The following is an 18,871-nucleotide window of genomic DNA, read 5'->3' on the forward strand; positions in this document are numbered from 1 at the left end:
CCTCAGTTTCATGTGGTTTGTGTTTCCGTTTGCAATTAGAACTATTTCTCTGTCTTTTGTGTGTGTTTGTACTAAAAACAGTACATTTAGTGCCTTTCTCACAGATGAAATTAGCTGATAGCTGTTAGCCGGAAACACTTTATTTTGGGGTGTTTAATTTTGGATGCTTTGATTTAGAGAATTCAGATGTTCTTTTTAACCTGATCAGTAGCAGGCTCCAGCTCATGCACTGTGTGCTGCCCCTGCGCAGGGACGTGCCGCACTCTCCGGCTGGGCACTGAGGTGTTGCTCACATCAGTGCCCAGAAGAGAGGGGCCCCAGGTTCACACCTGAAGCCAGAGCAGCGGGTCCCACGTGCCCACAGCATCTCCCAGGGCACGTTTCTTGGCAAAAAGGAGTTGATGCCAACAGCTCCTCCAGCACCCACCTCCCTGGGGTGGGCTCCCTCCGAACGTGCCAGGACTCGGCACCGCTCCATCCCCAAATGCCTCCCAGGATGGCAAACGCAGAGCTGCTTGGCATGCTGTCTCCCAAACAGGTATCTGAGCCTCTGATGTTACTTCTAATGTTTTTGAAGAAACTTTGAATACATTCAAGGTGAATTTAATAACCTCCTGTTATCCAGAAAAGGCAAAGTACAGAAAAAAATAAAGATCTCACCTGCACTTGTATCTATTATGGTCAACTCATGTTAACAGAATGTTTTGCTTTAATACTTGACTTACATTAATACCTCACATTATTACACGTATGAAGCCAAATATGACGCTAACTTAGTTGCTTACAACCTCAAACCTTACTCCCAATACACATTCCAATAAATTTATTCTGTAAAAACAATACATTTTTTTGTTTTCGTTTTGTTTTCTTTTTTGTTTTTTTGTTGCGTTTTTTAAAGTTTTTTACAGTAAACTCGTCAACTACAAACCTTGAATACGCAAAAGATGTTTCAAGGACAAGCATAACAAGGATTGATAAAACCAGACTAAATATGTTTTCACAATAAAAGCTGGCATAAAAATAAATAAAAATCTCTATTATCACAATAGCAACAATAATGTACACAGAATAATGGTTTTGGAATGCTTACTTACTAGTCTAGTTCTATTTCCAAAAGGAAAAAAAAAAAGCCAGAATGACAGCATCCTTTTTAAGCCTTTCATTATTTAGAATTGATGTTTTCTTTTGATTTCCCATAGGGTTCTATATCACAATAAGCTTAAAAATGGAAAGCATCCAAATGAATGATCTCAAATTGTGTTGGCATTGGAAAAAATCCTTGTATTAATCTAAAGAAACACAAAAGACTTTCACTAACTCCACATATAGGAACTAAGTCAGGTAGTGTACATTACATCATGATTTTGAGAAGTATTAAGAGTATAACTAGCTAGGTACTTCTAATAAGGAAAGGTATTTTATTACATTATTGAACTTTGCAATGATCTCAACTGAAGAGTTTTTTTCTTTCATGTCATAAACTGATTAAAAAATAAGAAAGAATGGATATAGGGCAATTTAAGTTATGTTTGTGGGTGGAAAATATTCTTGTAGTATTGCATGTAGGGCGATTTGCTTCTATGATTTATCTATCTTTTAAAAAATGGTCATTTAGAATGATTTAATTTGGAGTTATACCTTTTCTATTTAGAAAAGGAATCTAAAACATGTTCAAGTATGCAATATCTTCATAAACCTCAGCCACTGGTAAAGGGCAACTTCATGCAACCAAATAATATGAAAATCAAAAATAACCCTTAGAAAAAAGGGTAAAATGTCATTTCTGCAAACACAACAGATAGGAATGTGAATAATGTGCATACAAACTGGGATGCTGCTGATGATACTAATGAACAGATGTGGTGACTCATATCAAATCCAAGAATATTAGACAACCAAACATGTAACCTTCTTGCGTTTTCCCTTAATAGTCAGCAGTCATTATGTTGGTTAAGTCTGAAAAAGAGAGAGAGAAAAAAGAGAGGCACATGTAATGTAAGCAAAACCACGCTGCAGCAAACTCCCTACACTTCAAAGTCCCAAGTACAGCAACTACGTGGTCTGTTTAGGCAGATATTATTTTTCTAAAGAATAATGCTTATGTTACATCAACTAAACATATCACTACAAAATATTGAGAACAGATTTTAAAAGTAAACAATCAGGGCTTCTTCAAATAAGCAGCTTCAGTCATGCATGTGTCTTGGTTTTTGTTTTCCCCAATCGTTTAATTATGACTCTGGTGGTATACTTCAAACACAGCCAAATCCTGATTTTTTGCTTTATCACCACTGATAAGCTCAATGTGAGAGGTTAGGAGGTCACTGCTGTGTGTGTGAACATCTTGCGAGAAGGTTGTTGGGTTCAAGCAAGGGAACACTTACTAAGCATGGAAACAGACACGGGGTGTTCACAGCACACATATCTGCAGGCCATGGTTTGGCTTGGCCTTCTCCGCAAGGTGAGGACAGAAGGGGAAGAAACTTCCACTCTGTGACCAATTCAAGGTCAGCTCTTGCTTCCATGGACATTAATGGGAACAGGATCAGACTGTCATGTCAACGGCCTCCAAGTCTCATCGTCTTCACATTAAACAGAGATAGCAATGCTCATAGCCATAGGGGTACATTATTTTTGTCCAGCAATATGAAGACCTGGATTGCTACACAACCATCTGGCTCTGGGCAAGACTTCCCTTCTCCTGTGTAACAACCAGGGAGTGTGAATGCTCATCCACCTACACCCTGACAGCCGGAAAGAAACACAACATGCGGCCAGGATTAAGGAGTTAATGTATTTGGTGGGATCAACCAGAGGAAAAAAAAAAAAACACCAAGGAATGAGAGAGAGGGTACAGGGTCAATCCACTGGGAATGATGGGACTGTCATCTAAGGAAGGATCTGGCAGAGAATATGAAAGAGCTGTTTCAAAATCCCTGCGCAAGGGTTTCCTGGCTCGGCTGTCTCCCCGCGGGGTCAGCGGACGGACCACGCGAGGCGCCGCGGCCCGCGGGACGATGCAGCGGTGCCCACACAGGGCTCGCTCGGCGCTGCCCTCCACCCCGTCACGAGGCTCCGCACGGCGCGGGATGGAAACGCTGCCCTTCCGCGTGGGAGCTCCTGCGGATCCTGCCTGGCGACACTTGAGACGGGGCCACTGTAAGGAGCGGCCTGGAGGTCGTTGCCCTGCGGCCTCAGGCTTTCCTGTGGTGCCTCGCTCGGGCACCCACCACTGCCCTCGCTGCTCCCCCAGGGGTGCTGAGGCTGTGGAGATGTGGCTTGGAGGTGCTCAGTGCCACTGCCCTTCAGAAGAAGGTGCAGGCACCCATTAAAATAATTCCAGAACAATTAGTCAATCAACCCATAAGCCTTCGGCTCAAGTCGTTAATGACAGCTGCTGCCTGCACTGGGGGCTGAAGCACTCTGTCCCTAGAGCCTCCCGCTCAGATCCATGAGGGAAAAGTGTCCTTCCCAAGGGCTACCGCTTTGCTGGATTACCCCCGTACCTCGTGCTCAGGGACCTGCGCAGGCACCGTTCCCACGTGGCTGCCGGGATCATGAGTAATTCCACTCTGGTGCCTCCCAAAGAGCTCCATGGGGCACAGGCTGTGAGGAGCGGAGCGCCCGGCGCCTCCTCCCTCACCACACACGTTCTGCCTCACAGCGGCCACGTGCGCAGAAGGCAGCAGCTCTTCCCAGGTCTCAGAGGCTGCTGAGCCGGGATGCGGCCGAGCCGCTTCCGTGGGCTCCACAGGTTTGTGTCTCCTCAGAAACACAGTAACTCAGTGCCTTTCTTCTAAACAAGTCAAGTCAGCTTTACAGCAAAATGCGCTGCAGCGTGTGCCATGCTGCCCAAGTGCGTACACRGCAGCCGCAGCAGCACAGGAGCTGGCCCACGGAAGGGAAAAACCTCAGTCACCAGTACATGAAGCTACCAGAACAGGAAAGGACACAGAGAGCTGGGAATAACTCCTCGCTGTGCCCCTCAAACTGCCTTGTTTTTTCTGGCACTGAAAATTCTGTCCCCAGAAGGGCCCAGCAAGTGCCTAAGCCATCCTGCACTTTGACTCCTGTTGCAAGGCAGAAGGATAATTATTTACTTGCTCTGTACTCCGGTTATTCAGTGTTGGTTTGAAGTCGCACTGGTTACAGGTTTCAGTGCAGAGGGAGATGCAAAGGGTGTATTTGATTTACACCAGCTGCTTTCATCTCGACTTGTATTCAGACGTTTTATGAAGTTATGTCCCACTGCCTTATGTAGGAGTGCTGTTCTCCTGAGCCATATGAAGCCAGCATGCAATACACCTCCTTACATTTGTGGGCATGCTGCAATAGAGAGTATGTTCCTATTTGATTTTTAGCATTGAAATTTAGGGTATGCAATAGCTAAATACAAATGTTTACCTTATTTGGAAAATATATTTTAACTTACTCCAAATTCCTTGGAAAAAATTCAGAGAAATATATATTCCATTTTACTTTTCTGGCCAACTGCCGCAATATGCTTTCACATCGAACAGAGCCCTAAATGCTGTTTTTAATACTAATATAAGCCCAAACCTGCTAAGCAGTTTAACCAGTGCTATTGCTGAGAAGAAGGCAGAACAAGAGCTCCAAGCACCTCCCAGCTGCAGCAGGGGAACACAGGGAATCTTTATTTCTCTGGCACTGGCAGTGCAGAGAACATTTTAGTCATTGCAGATGGGAGCAGGGTCTTTCTCTCATAGCAGTCCTGGAATTGTTGCTACCCCACCAGAACATCACAACAAAAAATGTGTCTTGGACACAGGCTGTTTTAAATATGTTCTCTCAATTGCAATAGTATCAGATGGCAGTAATTTTGGACCAGATTTTGATCCCCTTATTCATGCTGGCAAGCAGTTGCCTCCACAAATAGATCCACTGACTCCCGTGTTAGTAACTGATTGTCAGTGTGAGTAAAAAGATCAGAGTCCTTTGCCCCACTTTAATGTTCGAGCTGCACCAGAAGCAAAATCCGTATTTCATTTCTCAGAAATCTGTTCTTTTTCAGAGACTCAGTAAAATTATTCACCTCCTGAAATACAAGCGTGTGCATCTCTACACAAAGGCAGCCTCACGCAATGGAGCCCTAACTTACCCAGACCAGGTCTGGCCTACAAATAAAATAAGGAACACCGAATGAAAACCTGTCCTGCAAATAAAATAAGGAATACTGAATGGAAACCTGTCCTGCAAATAAAATAAAGAATACTGAATGGAAATCTGGCCACCCAACCTCACTGACCTTATCCTTCAAATACCTTCAGGTAATAGGCTGCACACTATAGTCAGCTTTAAAATGTCATTATAGGGGTAACCAGAGCAGTAAAAGTAAAAAACAACTTAGGTAATCAGCTACAGCATTTCAGAGTTATGGCAGCCAAGAACCAAACACACAGGTCACAGGAGGTTTAAGTGTGAGATGTAAATCTGCTGCCATGGCTTCACTGATTTATGAGCTAATTTTGCACCATACAATGTAAACAGCACAGAGGCACAGAGGCACAGACACCCTTCCACGGGAGTATTCTGGTATGGGTACTTTGAGGAAGCCATAATAAGTCAGTACCTAAGACCAGAAGACTCTTGTCACTGGGGGGTTGTGACTCTTGATTTGAGCAAGCTCAGGGACAGGCTGCTTTAGCTAATAATATGTGATTAATCAATTAAGATAATAAAATCCTGAGACTCGAGCTTTGCCTCTTTCTGGAGAGAGAATCAGCCAAACAGCAGCAGTGAGGAAAGAGTCTGAGAAACAGGTAGTGCAAGGATGGATTTATAAATGATGACTGAGGCAAGGAAAGCTAATGTCTCACCTGCTGAGACTGTAGGGCTCAGAAACGACGGAGAAACTAAGGGATAGAGATGCGAAAYGGAAGCAGCTTTGTCCAGCCCAGGGACAAAAAAAAATCATGAGCCCAGCTTTGAACAGCATGAAACTGGCTGAACACAATCACCATAGCCTTGGAAGTACTTTTATTTGCTATGAGTTTTGAGTCTTCTTCTGGCTACTACAAACCTGGAGGTTAGAAATCTCATTAAAGATATAGATGAAGAAGCTCCTGTAATCATTTGTTTCCAGCAGTTTAACCCTTCAAGAAAGTCCTCAAAATGCTGAGGGTGAAAGTATGATTAAATATGATTGAGTGGCAAAGTTTTCGCCCATTTGAAGGTGGGGGACATGTCTTCAGCCTGTAGTCCAGGCATTATCATACATAATTAGTACCTCATTATTATCAAAAGCTGCTTGTGTCATGTCCAGGTACGTGGTTCTGGTTTCCACGGCCTCTCACGGCTTCCACCATTAGACATCTTTTGAATGGCCATCACCACAGCAGATCCGTAGAAGGAAACACCTCTGCCTCTGAAATCTGGTCTCTGAACTGTTGTTTTTATTGAGACTCAGCCTTCACGGCACTTCTCTACCAGTTACTTGGAACCCATGGCTTTCCAGTATCCCGCAGCTCCTGCTGACCTCTGAGGACGGGAGCGGGTGGGCACCCAAGTGCTGGCTCCTCTGTGCTCTTGGCGCCATCTTACGGCCAGAGAAGCGCCGAGCCCGGTGTCCTCGGCAAGGACGGAGCAGCCAGCAGCGAGTGCAGCCGCAGCATAAGTCATAAAACTTCATAGAGACCATCATTTCACCTACAGTCTGTATTTTTTAACAGAGCTGGACGTGGTTCTGAGTTCTCCCGTGCAGTCCATATCCAAGCTCCGCCAGGTTAGCGCCAGCCTTTCCCGGTGCTCCCTTCTGCAGGGGAGAAACCCAAGTGCATGCGCTCGCATGGAGGACACCAAGAGATGGAGGGTCCCCTCCCACTCCTCAAAGGAAGTGAGACTTTACTACCAAAAAAGTCTAAAAAGAAGTGCTGAAGAAAATTTAAATGTGAAATGCTGATTTTGCAGGAGAAATGGGCAAGTTATAATATTTGTATCGGAGTACACATTTGTCCAAACTTTCTGTGCTTTGACCTTAAGTTGCCCTTACTTAACCCTCTCAGTCTGTCCCTGTTACAAAAGCTTTGCTTTTTCTGCAATACCAAAAGCATCCAAGACCTAGCTAAAGACTTTTTGGCAAGTTTGCAGTGAATATTTCTGTGGAGGTGGAAGGACACAGCAAGCGCTGACAGCACAGAGGCTGAGCTATTGGCAACCTTGAAAGTGCTGCTGCAGAGCAGCATGAAGTTCCAGCACACTGGCTACTCCTCCATAGTTTCAAGCAAGTCATATACAGCAGGAAGAGCTTTATGAATGTCACTACTACAGTCAACACGGTATGAGATTTTTCAGCCACTTAATCTGTGGCTGTTCAGACTCGATAAACATTTGGTCCCTACATGTAGAATGTGCCTGAACATTGTGCAGAACGTTCACAGACACATCCTCTCTCACTGATGCAAACAAGGGAAACGAAGCAGGCGCTCCTGAACCTCACATGGACCTTCCAGACAGCTCTCCCACGCTGATGCCTATTTGAGGGCAGGAAAGTGTCACAGAGCTCACTGGCCGGAAGGTGATCCTCACATACACTACACACTTGCAACAGTCATCAGCCCTGGGCCCCTGGAGCATGCAAGTGAGGTGCTGGGAAGGAATAGCTGGTGCAGTCATTGCATTAGCCCCTGGCTCTGACCTGGTGCTTGTTCAGAGAGAAGAGAAGAGGGTGAGGACATGTTATCCTCTGGACCCTAGCAGCCACACATGGAAGTCTTTACAAGGCAAAGAAGCATAAAACACATACTGTGTCTTAGAGAGACAAGAGCTTTTGGAGGAGTCTTTAAGCAGGAGACAACAGCAGCTCCCTACAGGTTGTATTTTGTGACAGAAGGTTGCAGCTGAACCCAACGCTGGCTGCTGAAGCCCCTCTGCTCCATGCGAGCTGTGCTGGGCAGCCTCATCGCGCACCTGGGCCGGGCGTCACTCAGCGGCTCGGGCGGCCACTGGCCCCGCTGCCCGTCCTGCGCGGGGCCGGCACCGCCACGACCGCTGCCACGCGCACCGCGAGCACCGAGGCCGACTGCACCCCAGCTCATCCTGTCCCAAGGGCACAGGAACAGCGCCCGCCGTGGAAGGTGGGGACGATTCATCGATTCCTTTGCCAATCATGTGGCTTAGGAGCCTTCCTTTTTCTTGTTCTGGGTAACAGTGGGATAATCCTGCCCTGAACACACAACTGACATGAACGTGGGTGGAAGTTATGTCCTATATCAGGTTGCTCTGGAGCAGACTGTGCATCTCCTCCCTGGGAGGGCACGTCCCGAGGCAGGATCTGCCCCACAAACCACAGGACGCGGATTCGCGCTCTCCTGTAATGCACATTCATGTGAATCCTCAGGAACTCCAAGCAACTCAGTAGGACTGCACAGATTAAACAAGTACAAAAGAAAAAGCAGGCTCCCACTGTCAGAGCCAAAATGCATTATGCAAATGGTATGATTCTGCTCTCGCATCAATTTTGCATCATTCCAGTTCATGGTTTTCAGTACAGTTACTCTCAGCTGACATCCATGCAAGTGTCAGAACAAAAATAATGCTTACTGTATCTGTTCCCATTCCATCTCTAAAGCAAACTTTGTACCTGTGCAGGGACTAGACCCATGGTTCTGCTCCAGATACATCATTCTGAGCAATTAAATAGGATGTGAAAATGGCTGTACATGGTACGTCAAGGCCACTGCAAGTCAACGCCTTTAACCCTGAAGTCCAAAGCCCTGTGGTAACAAACTGAATTATATTAATAGAACATTACCCCTTCACTAGTTTTCTGCAAATCTGAAGAAGTGTTTCTTGTGTCATTGCCTGCGTCTCCAGCATCAGAGCTGCTCTTATTTTCTTCCTCTTTGCAGTCCTTATCATCTTCATCTCCAGGAGATTTCCGTGACTGCTTGGAGGATTTCTAAAAAGATCAACAACACAGTTAAAACCCCCTGTGCTTCAGACATAGAGCAACACTCCTGTACTGCGTGCACAGAGCTGCCTGATCGCGTGGTTCCTTGCTCGAGATGAATGCTGGGGAGGGTATGTGGGGTGAAAAACGTGTTTCAGGTGAAGTAGATGGAGTTACTGCCATCAGTGAAGAAAAGGGAGAAATTGTGGGTTCAACACAGGTTGTCGGCACAGCCGACTGTATGGCAGACGCGGTAATAGGAGATGGGTATTAGTGTTGGGTCACCTGTAGGTTTTGTTAGTTAATGAAACAGATGGTGCCAGCTTGACAAAAGTTTTGATTAAACACAGAGATGTAAAATGAGAATAACATTAACAGAGCTGCTTTCCATACTTTTTTTTAGTGCTGTCAGCTTTAATATATTAACATTAAAGCCATGTGGAACCAATACATCTTTCCTGTTCCCTTTATGTTATGCAATTCTACAGTACAAAAGGATCAATTGTGGCATTAAGCCACCATTTTCCTAATCCTCTGTTTGCCCAGAGTCTTCTGGAAAGAAGATGATAAATCAGACCTGAATTTCTAATGCAAAACATACAAAAAGGGTGGAATTACTTCATACATTTTGTTCAGTGAATGTACCATGAAAATTCACGCTCTCCCCCAAACTAAGCCCAGATCAAATTGGTTTACTTGTTTCTTTTTAATTTATTTTTCTCTTAATTTATCTTTCACTTTCAGTAGAATAACAGGAATGCGAATGAACCTTGCAGAATGAGCCAAGGGCTGCAATGGAAGCAAAGACCAGGGCTGGAGGAAGCAGCTGCGAAGTTTTCCCTTCCAGGCCAGTGACAAGAGAGGTGCAAATCTGAAGCAAGTGTTGTCACTGCAGAGGTAATTATACAGACCAGCTCTTCTGAGGCTGTCTGAGGAGTATTACTCTTAACCTTCCCAGTTTTACTGCTACTTCAACACTCCCTAACAGGCAGGGATGAGAATGCAGATGCTTTATCTCCTAATTAAGCATCCCACTCCATGCTTACAGAATTAGTTTTTCCTTCCTCTCTAGATACAGTATTGAAGGCTTTTACATACAGCTACAACAGGAGCAACTGGGCACACACAACCCTCCCGTGTCCTTCTTCCTCTTCTCCAAGGCCCACAGAGCACTCGCAGTGGGGCTGGGAGAGGAAAGCTAGAGCTCTGCCAGGCAGGTGTCTCCCAGCACACAGGCTCCTAAAGCATTTTCCTTGCTTTTCAAGCGGAAATATCTACACAAAGTGAACAAACCTCTCAATGCTTTCCTCCAAAATATGAGCTCCTCTGGTTAACTCTGCAAAAAGATTTTCCCTGAAGACCCTCTGAACTGTTTCCTATACTTCTACCTCCTCAAAGCGTAGGCTCCACAACTGAGCACACAGTGTTTCAATAGCCAGATCACTTCCCTGGGCCTGGCTTAATGCATCATTGTGGGGTTGGAATCAAAATGCTAGAGAAGAAAAGACAGATTGCCATGAACTGCACTGCATCTTCATTATAAATGCACATGAGTAACAATGGAAAAGCTCAGAGACAACCTTTGAAGTGTAGGATTTTTTTCGTTTTGAGCCTGCTTTTTCATTCTTTCTTTTGCCTTTTCCATCCTCTTCTACCCGATCACCTTCCTCCTCACTGCTGGCATCTGCTGTATTTCCTCCTTCTCCCTCAGTTTCTGATGAGCTCTGTTGCTGAATTGCCTTTAAAATAAAACAGCGATAACAAAAACAGTAACAACAACAACAATATCACTATAATCTATTAATTAGCTTTTGTTCTTCATTGAACACATAAATAGTGATAACAGACAGCTTACACTTCGATTGTTTCGGTCTGCCAGAGCTAAGATCATTCTTACAACTATCAAGAGGGGCTGCAGGGGCAATTTTGGCAGTCACCTCTGAACAGAGTTATCAGATGTGACTGGGGGATAGCACCTTCCCAGGGATCTGCACAGAAATGGAAGACCTGACTGCAAAAGTGTGTTTGCTGAAGAGCTAAAGATTGCTTGGCGCAGAGACCTGGCATGGTCACGTTTGGACCAAACTAAGGAAACTTTAAGGTTTTGGCTGCATACAGGAGAGGTAACTCAGGTGTTGCAACACCCCAAAAGGGCACGATCTCTGTGACAGCAAAGAGCGAATACTGAGCAGAAGGCCGAGTGCTTCCTGACAGTCCATCTCCCACAGCCCATTCCTGGATTTTTTTATATCCCCAAGAGTACCAAAAACATCTGCCGAGCTGAAAACATGAACCAGGAGCAGAGGAGCCACAGCTTGTCTGCAGGTGGTCCGAGTCACTGGTTCCTACGGTTTTGTGCTAATAATGTAATAGGAGTTCTTCATCTTTTGGAGGTGATTCCTGTCTTCAAAGGACCATCTTTTCTTAATGATAAAAGTTCTCTGGTTTCATGCAGCCCGCCGACTACCTTTCTCCTCCCCAGCTTGACTAGCTTTTTGTTCCCAATGTCCAACAGGGAGAGCTGTTGCACAGCAGCTCCTACCGCCCACCGGCAGCTTAAACTTCCACCTTCTGGCCCCCCAGCTTCAGCAGGGGGGTCCTATGCCTTATACACTACCGATGGAAACATCGAAAGGGTGGTGACCTTAAGGTCTGTACAAAATACAGCGAATTCGATGTGAAAACAAACAGCAGAAATAAGAAGTCACAAATTATTCATGTTTATACTGGAGTAAATAAAACCTTCCATTTTTAATTCAGCTAAATCTGCTGCAGAATTTTCCACTTCGCCACCCCAGAATATCACAGAAGCAAAGGGCTCTGCAGTATGATTAAAGTTCAATTTGTCACAGAGCACAAGACCACATTTTTCTTTACATTACACGATTACACTCCAGTTACCAGCTGGGAAAGTTTCCTAGCTAACTCTTCACCAAAACCAGCATCTTCCATCACCGCTCATCCAATGTTTACACAGATAAGAAGCCTTCTAAAAGGAAAATAAGACAGATAAGGAAGAATAGAAGGGAAACTCATTTACCTGATATCCAGTAAACTTTACTCCAGGGTTGTTTTCTATTTCCCACAGGCCTTCATTAAATCCTTTTCGTTTGTTCGACTTCCCAAACTTATCTTTATATTCTTTATATGGGAAAAGGTCTTTGGGCCCCAGGAACGCACTGCATTTTAACAAAGGTAGCATTCAAAAAAAGGACTTCAATTCCTTCTCTTCAAATTAAAAACATTAACAGTGCAAATGTTTTCCCTATTCTTCTGCTCATTCCATGAAACTTTTTTTACATGTTGGCTTTGGATTACTGCTGTGAGTCTGATTTTATGGATTGGCTCACCACCCCAATGTTTGATGTTGCAAAATCATGCTGAGTCTCTCTAGAAACAACTGAAACAAGTCTCATTTATTATATTAACTGCTGCTGGGAACTGGCACTTGAACAGTTTATAAAAGAGATTATATGACGTAATTGCCTGCAATGGCAAGGGAACAAACTTCCAATCCTATGTGTTACAAATCCAGAAAGGTCTAAAAATAATATCATATGAAAAGTTAAAGCATGTAGGGAATGCTGAGAACTTAGGAGCCAAAACTCATCCCTGATATTACTGGACAGAAAATGCCGTGTCATTTATTATTGCCCATCGTGCCAGTAAGCCTGGGAGCTTCTTTCACGGAGCAAGTTCTCCACATGCTGGATCCTGAGCAAACACAATGAAAATGTTCTGTTTCCCTCAAATCTTATAATTTCATATAAGACAAGAAACAATGGGTGAATATAGGCAGCTGAGCAATATAAGGAAACAATGAGACACACAGGGCGCTTGTGGCCGGGTTGTTTTTCAGACAGCACAGCAAAGATTTGGGGTTCTGCTGCTGTCGCCTAACTCAGCTATGTGCTAGGCCAACAGATTTCAAATGCCAGCATCTCAGTGCAAGGAAAAAGAAAAGAAAAACGTGCTGAATTATCCTGCTTCTTCTACATATTTTACAGTAAAATCTTAACTTCATATATACAACAGGAGACAACATCATTTCTGTTTCACTGGCTATCTGGTATGTTTACTGTGCTCTGTCTCATGGCACTGGGATAGTTAAAGCTTAGCATACATTAAAAATAGTGAAGATAAAAAAAATATTCCCTTCCCCATGGAAGACTCTACGTCATCACCATATGATCGCTGCTGAGCGAGCCACTGTGTTCTTCGTCACAATCACTGTCCTACCTTCCCGATGACCTTTGCAGTACAGTTAACTCTGTGGTCTTTGTTATCTGGGCATTTGGAGCTCCAGCGTTTCTAACATATAGATGTTCTCATAACATCTTAATTGGGTAGGAGAGTTCTCCTTTTCTACGGATGGGCGTCTGAGGCACAGGGAGCTGCCCAGGGTCAAATGCAAACTGGCAGCAGGGTACAGAGGAAAACTCGTCTCTCTCCAATCTCTAATTCCTAATTCCTCAATCACAGAATCATATTTCTTCCTTGCTGTAAACATAATTTCAGATTAATTATGCCCCGATTCCTCCTAGCATTTATGAATGTGCAAAGTTTCATTCAATTAAATCATCCCATTGGCCGAAGAAACTCACCAGCACCAGTGGATAAAGGCCTCAGATGACAAGTCTCTGGGGACTGAACTTCCTTCCCCTTAACTATGCACGAGACAGAACCAAACCCAAACTCAGTTGTCTCACTGAGAAATACTGTAATTATGAATTGCAAGGCCAAGAATGCATTTCTATCTAAAATCCAAACCATGATCTCCAAAAATATAGACATCTTCTTAATATTAAGGCAACAACAGAGCAAAGGATCTGAAAAAGATGTTTTATACACACTTTTGCTAATACTGAAAGATGCATACAAACATTTATAATCTAAATAACAAAGAAAAACCTTGAGAAACTTGGAATGATTCACCTTAATTTATCTGAACAGAGTATACGGAAACACTTCTGCAGTATTCAAGTATGGCAAGAACTGAAAAGAAAGACCTTTATTATAATTATAAAATATTTTTGAAATACGTTGTCATTGGAAGAGTACAACAGTTTCTACTGTCTTGCTATGAAACTAATGAGCTGAAATCTAGAGTTCTTTTTTAATAGTTACAGTCTGAAAATTATTAAGGTTGTAACTACAAAATGTTTTCCTGTTTCAGCTGTTATAGCCAGATCACAGGCTAATAAAATCCAGAAAAAAAGAGATGTGCAGTTTGAGATTCATTTGTTTTAAAACAAAATTGTTTTATTACAGCAAAAGCGGGAGACACCTTAATGAGAAATGATGCTAGCCTGATCTTTATTATGTAAAAAATGCCCTTAAAGCCTTTAAGAATGAAAAATAATTTAACAGATATGGGCCATATTATGTTCTGAAATAATGTTACCCTTTGAAAACTAATTTTGAATGAAACTTTGAAATTCTAAAACTGAATGTAAAAAATGATCGTCAGAATTTCATTTTTAATTTAATTTCATTTTTCATGTTCCTGCAAAGCATTTTTCCCACATGTTTTCTGAGACAAGGATGATTCCGAAAAGCAAGCGTTTCATACAGAATGGAAATTGTGATTTTTTTATTCAGCTCAGTGTGCAGTTTAAGAAAAGGCAGAGAGCTATTACGTTATAATTTTGAACTTCTGTACTTCCTAGCAATTACTGGGAGACCTACGTTAGCCTTTCTGTTCCAATCCTTTTCTCTCCCTATAAGGGCAGTTGGTTCAGCTCTTTCATCACTTGTGAGAGCTCCGTCCTACCATATCCCCAACACAGGCCTCAAAAGAAGACACATCTTCTAAAGCGATCTGAGGACTGGGTGAGACACTGTGGTCAGCTCTGCTCCCTTTCATTTTAACAGGTACCAGGCAAGCTGTCACACAGGAGCCCAAAGATGTCCAAATACAACAGGCTGAAGTGTCTTACTGTGTCGCTCCAAGGAAAATTTATTTTGCCCCACATCTGAGGTCAGCTGATCCTTTTCTAAATTTAAGTTGAGGCTTCTATTTACAGAAAACAGAGGAAATGATTATTATTTATGCTCAGCCTACAGCACACCATCCTGGTAGCAGCATTCGCMCCTACTTGCAGCTTCCACTGCCATGCATTAGTATAAACGAGGAGCTAACCCCAGTCTCCCACTGGTTTCAGTCAGGATTCATTCCAGTAGAGTCACTGGAGCTGACTTAGGCTGAAGTGGAAGAGAATGCCTTCAAAGGCCAGATCATGTTCGCTCACTTACGTTTCATGGGTCCCAAAAAAGAAGATGGGGTATTTGTTTGCTGGAGGCTTCACGGCTCCTTCGGGGAGTTCATCAATCTGCAAGGCACAAAGGGACAGAGCTGTTACCAAATGTCAAGTGCTTCGTGGCCACCCAGAGAACAGAACTACCCGTGGCAGAGAGCAGAACTACCCTGCTCTGCTGCGCCGCTCCTGCCTGGCTCCGGCTTTAGCAGGCCGRCCCAACACTCAGGGCACTTGCCCAGCTGCTGCAGCAACCTGACACCCAGTAGGTACAACCGGACAGGTCGCAACGTCCGTCACACCGCCCTGCTGACGGGGTTACACCAGGAGCCCTCTATTAGGGTAGCCAAGCCCAAAGTACATGTGTCTCATATCCCTGGYTGTACCAGCGTGAGAAACCTCATGGTTGTACTAGCATGAGAAATCTCATGGTCACATAGACAATTTCAGTAACATCATCATGAAAAATATGAATCATTTGACTTTCCCTAATACGCTTGCATTTGTGATACACGAAAGGGCTCACACGGTCTCTGGGACTGGGCAAGGAAGATAGGTGTTGATTTTTCAGTCAAGCAGGCATGTCAGCAAGCAAAATATTTACCAACACCAGTATATAACAGAAACTTCAGTGACACAACAGGAAAACAAAAATAAAGAAAAATCAATGAGCAGACATGAAGTTTTAATGACTTCATGGGCACTGGAATACATGAACGTAATAAAATCAAGTCTGTTTAATTTCAGTGTTAAATTCAGATAGTGCCTCATCAAAGGCATCCAAGCCCAGAGGGCAATGCTGCCTGTCTCACATGGCCACCTAAATAACTTATACAATAAATGGGGAACAGATGGCATCTCTGAGAAGCTGCGCAGGGAAAAGCAGCCAATCTCACGCTGGTGCTTCCTGGTGCCGTGGTGGTGCTGAGCATAGAGCGCGTCGGGCGCTCCGGGGAGCGAGGTCTGCAGCTCGCTGGCCCCTCGGGCATCCCTGCTACAGCTCTCTGGTGGTCCTCTTTGCAGGCCTCTCTTCTCTCCTGATCCTGGTGGGCTGTTTAGGTGCTCTCCCAAGACACAGATGGGACTGGGACGAACCTAGACACCAGTCTCCCAGCTCCTGACCAAGAGGACTGATCAAGAGGCCCCAGCTCAGGCTTGTGACTGTTAAGYCTTGTCTGTATGTAATTATCAGTCTTCTCCAAGGGAATAAAGAGAATCCAGATGCCCACCTCACAGAAAACAGAAGCAGAGGTTTAAATAAGGTCTAAGTGCCTGTCTTCCCAGAAACGGCACCTCTGAGCCTACGTGGACACCTACAATTAAATGCCCAGGGAACTTGCAGGCTAAATAGAGGGAGCCTAACAAACCCAGACATGTGTGGGGCAGCGTGAGGGGCAGGCAAAGCCCTGCTGCCCACGGCCAGGCAAGCCAGGCCTGGTGTGAGCCCCGAGGGCTGCCCAAGGCCAGTGGCCCCGCACAGTGCGCGAGGCGGCTGCTCCTGGGCGCAGCGAGCGGAGCAGGCCCTGCTGGCTTCKCTCCGGTGCTCTCCTTTCCTGCCCAAGGACCCCAAACACTGAGTTCTGTTGATTAATAAACACCAAGTTGTTCCTGAATGATGTTCTCTTTCTCTGCAAAGCATCTGCTGGCTGTATAATTCTCAAAGGAGCAAGAGGTCTGATAAGAATTCAAATCCTCTTGATTCTACTGAAAGGCCACCAGCTGGTGACACTAAAACCAGTGCCACGCTCAGAGCTGTAGACACAGAGTCCCTTTCTGTAGAAGAAATGGATGGAGATCCACCAGTCCTAAGGAGGCAGCTCTCTGAAGTTCTACCTAGATGGGGAGATCTAGAGCACTTGCTGGCTCCTTTCTGCTGGCTCCTTTCTGCAGCAAGGCCCAGGAGTGCACGAGCTGCCACCCTGCTGCCTGGGGACAAGGGGTCCCTGGACACGGGGCTGTGTCCCTGCTCGTGGTCCCTGCACAGCTCGGGGGCTGTGCGGAAACCTGTGTTGCTCAGGGGTATCACACACCGTGTGCCTGTAGCAACAGACAATTGGTTTCATTTACTGAAGCCAAGGAATTGACAAATAAAAGGAGAATATAGTATTTAAATACACATAAAAAGAAAATATACACTGGCTGAAGATAGAAACTAGCATTCAGTTTTAGTTCAGCTGTGTGTAAGAAGACACAGAAACAACATGACAGGCTCTTCTGGGGGTATTCTGCATCACCAAGAATATATAGAGAAAAGACTGCCAGAGATGCTATTCCAGGACTCATTATTTTCTGACATCCACTATTTTTTTGCAGTAAGTGCTCATAATCTGCTTATTTTCTCAATAATTCATGATTTTAATACAGATATTATACTGTAACAATGAGAAAAAAGACCATGAAGGGGAAAACCCTGCAACCTACTTTATAAACTGACTGCAGGCCAGGGAGATAATTTGTTGCACTCTGCCACACATTTAATGCTTGCTTAACACTGCAGATATCTAAGCTTTGGACCAAGAACAGGCTCGGCTGGCAATCTACCCATTACCTGTGTGTTCCACCCCACTGCTGTCCCTGCTGTCTCTGGATGATGCTGTCTCTTCCTCGTTATTAGCATGTGGAGGGCGTCCGTAAGGGACTAAGCCCCTGCACGGGGCAGCCCCTCCACGTGGGACGAGGGATTCCCGCTGGGATTGCGCAGGGCTCCGGGTGCATGGCGGGGAGGCCAGCACTGCTGCAGCCCTGYGAGGATGACATCTCCCGAGCTGGTGCCACCAGCTGCAGGCCACCGGAGACGCTCGGCTTGGGCTGCCGAGCAGGGGGTGAAGGGGGACGTTGCCCCAGGCTCGGAGCCGGGCCCSGGTGCCGCAGCCTCCCGGCCCTGCCGGCGCCGGCAGCAGCAGCGCCCCGCAGGGCAGCGCGCGCCCGTCGTGGGTTYACCTGCTCCCCCTTCCCTGGCGAGTCCCTTGAGCTGTTTGCGTGCTGACTATGTAGCATTGCAGGAAACCATAAAAGAGCTTTTCATAGCTCGTGAAAGCTGGCATCAACACACAAACACACGCAGTATACATCTGCACTGAACAGCTCAAGGAGAGGCCGTTAATGCGCCCGCTCTAGAACTGCATCGTGCAGCTGAGGTCAAGACTCTTCCTGCCTTGGCTGATTCTGCTGGGAGCTCCCCAGCTCTCAGGCTTCTGCATCCAGTACTACACAAAGTCAAATATGAATGGACAGYAATGCCCTATTCCCATTTATCTCAATGGCAAAAAATCCAGGMAGTTTAGTGAAGGATCACACCCTCTCCGCCGGTTGGAAAGTTCCCCTCTTTCAGCAGAATTCCTGCATTAGGGAGCATAAGCAGAACGCTTTGCACAGCCAGTCCATTTAGAGCAAACCCCCCCTTAGCCCCCCGAATGCCGAGGCCCTAGATGCTCCTTGAGCTGCAGGGCGACGGCAGCGCTCCCCATGACGCCCACTGTGCTGCAGCCCCCGCCACCACCGCTCCTTCCCAGCCTGCAGGAGGCTTTGGTGGGATATGCAGGAGCTTTGGATCTGATTTCTTTTTTCCCCACATTTCAGCAAGAGAGAATGAGAAAAAAAAAAAAAAAAAAAAAAAAAGGGACTTTATCAGGAAAACAGTGAATCTCCTTCTCTTTTCAGTCCTCCAAAACAACCCTGCATCTCCCCGCTTCTCTCCAGCCACTGA

General features: G+C 45.3%; 1 protein-coding gene across 1 annotated transcript in view; it reads right to left on the reverse strand.

Annotated features, from left to right (window-relative positions):
* Positions 1-136: 136 nt before the first annotated feature.
* The window catches only part of HDGFL3 (HDGF like 3), a gene marked incomplete at its 5' end in the record, with an annotated part of 26,630 nt that continues 7,895 nt past the window's right edge, over positions 137-18,871 (reverse strand). The window contains 5 exons of the mRNA XM_026045693.1: positions 137-1,956; positions 8,771-8,917; positions 10,489-10,647; positions 11,949-12,087; positions 15,164-15,240. Coding sequence (XP_025901478.1) covers positions 1,951-1,956; positions 8,771-8,917; positions 10,489-10,647; positions 11,949-12,087; positions 15,164-15,240 — 528 coding nt within the window. The remainder of the gene's footprint in view (positions 1,957-8,770; positions 8,918-10,488; positions 10,648-11,948; positions 12,088-15,163; positions 15,241-18,871) is intronic.

This window comes from Nothoprocta perdicaria, unplaced genomic scaffold (assembly GCF_003342845.1).
Source record: "Nothoprocta perdicaria isolate Ctin4 unplaced genomic scaffold, notPer1 scaffold_41, whole genome shotgun sequence".
NCBI lineage: Eukaryota > Metazoa > Chordata > Aves > Tinamiformes > Tinamidae > Nothoprocta > Nothoprocta perdicaria.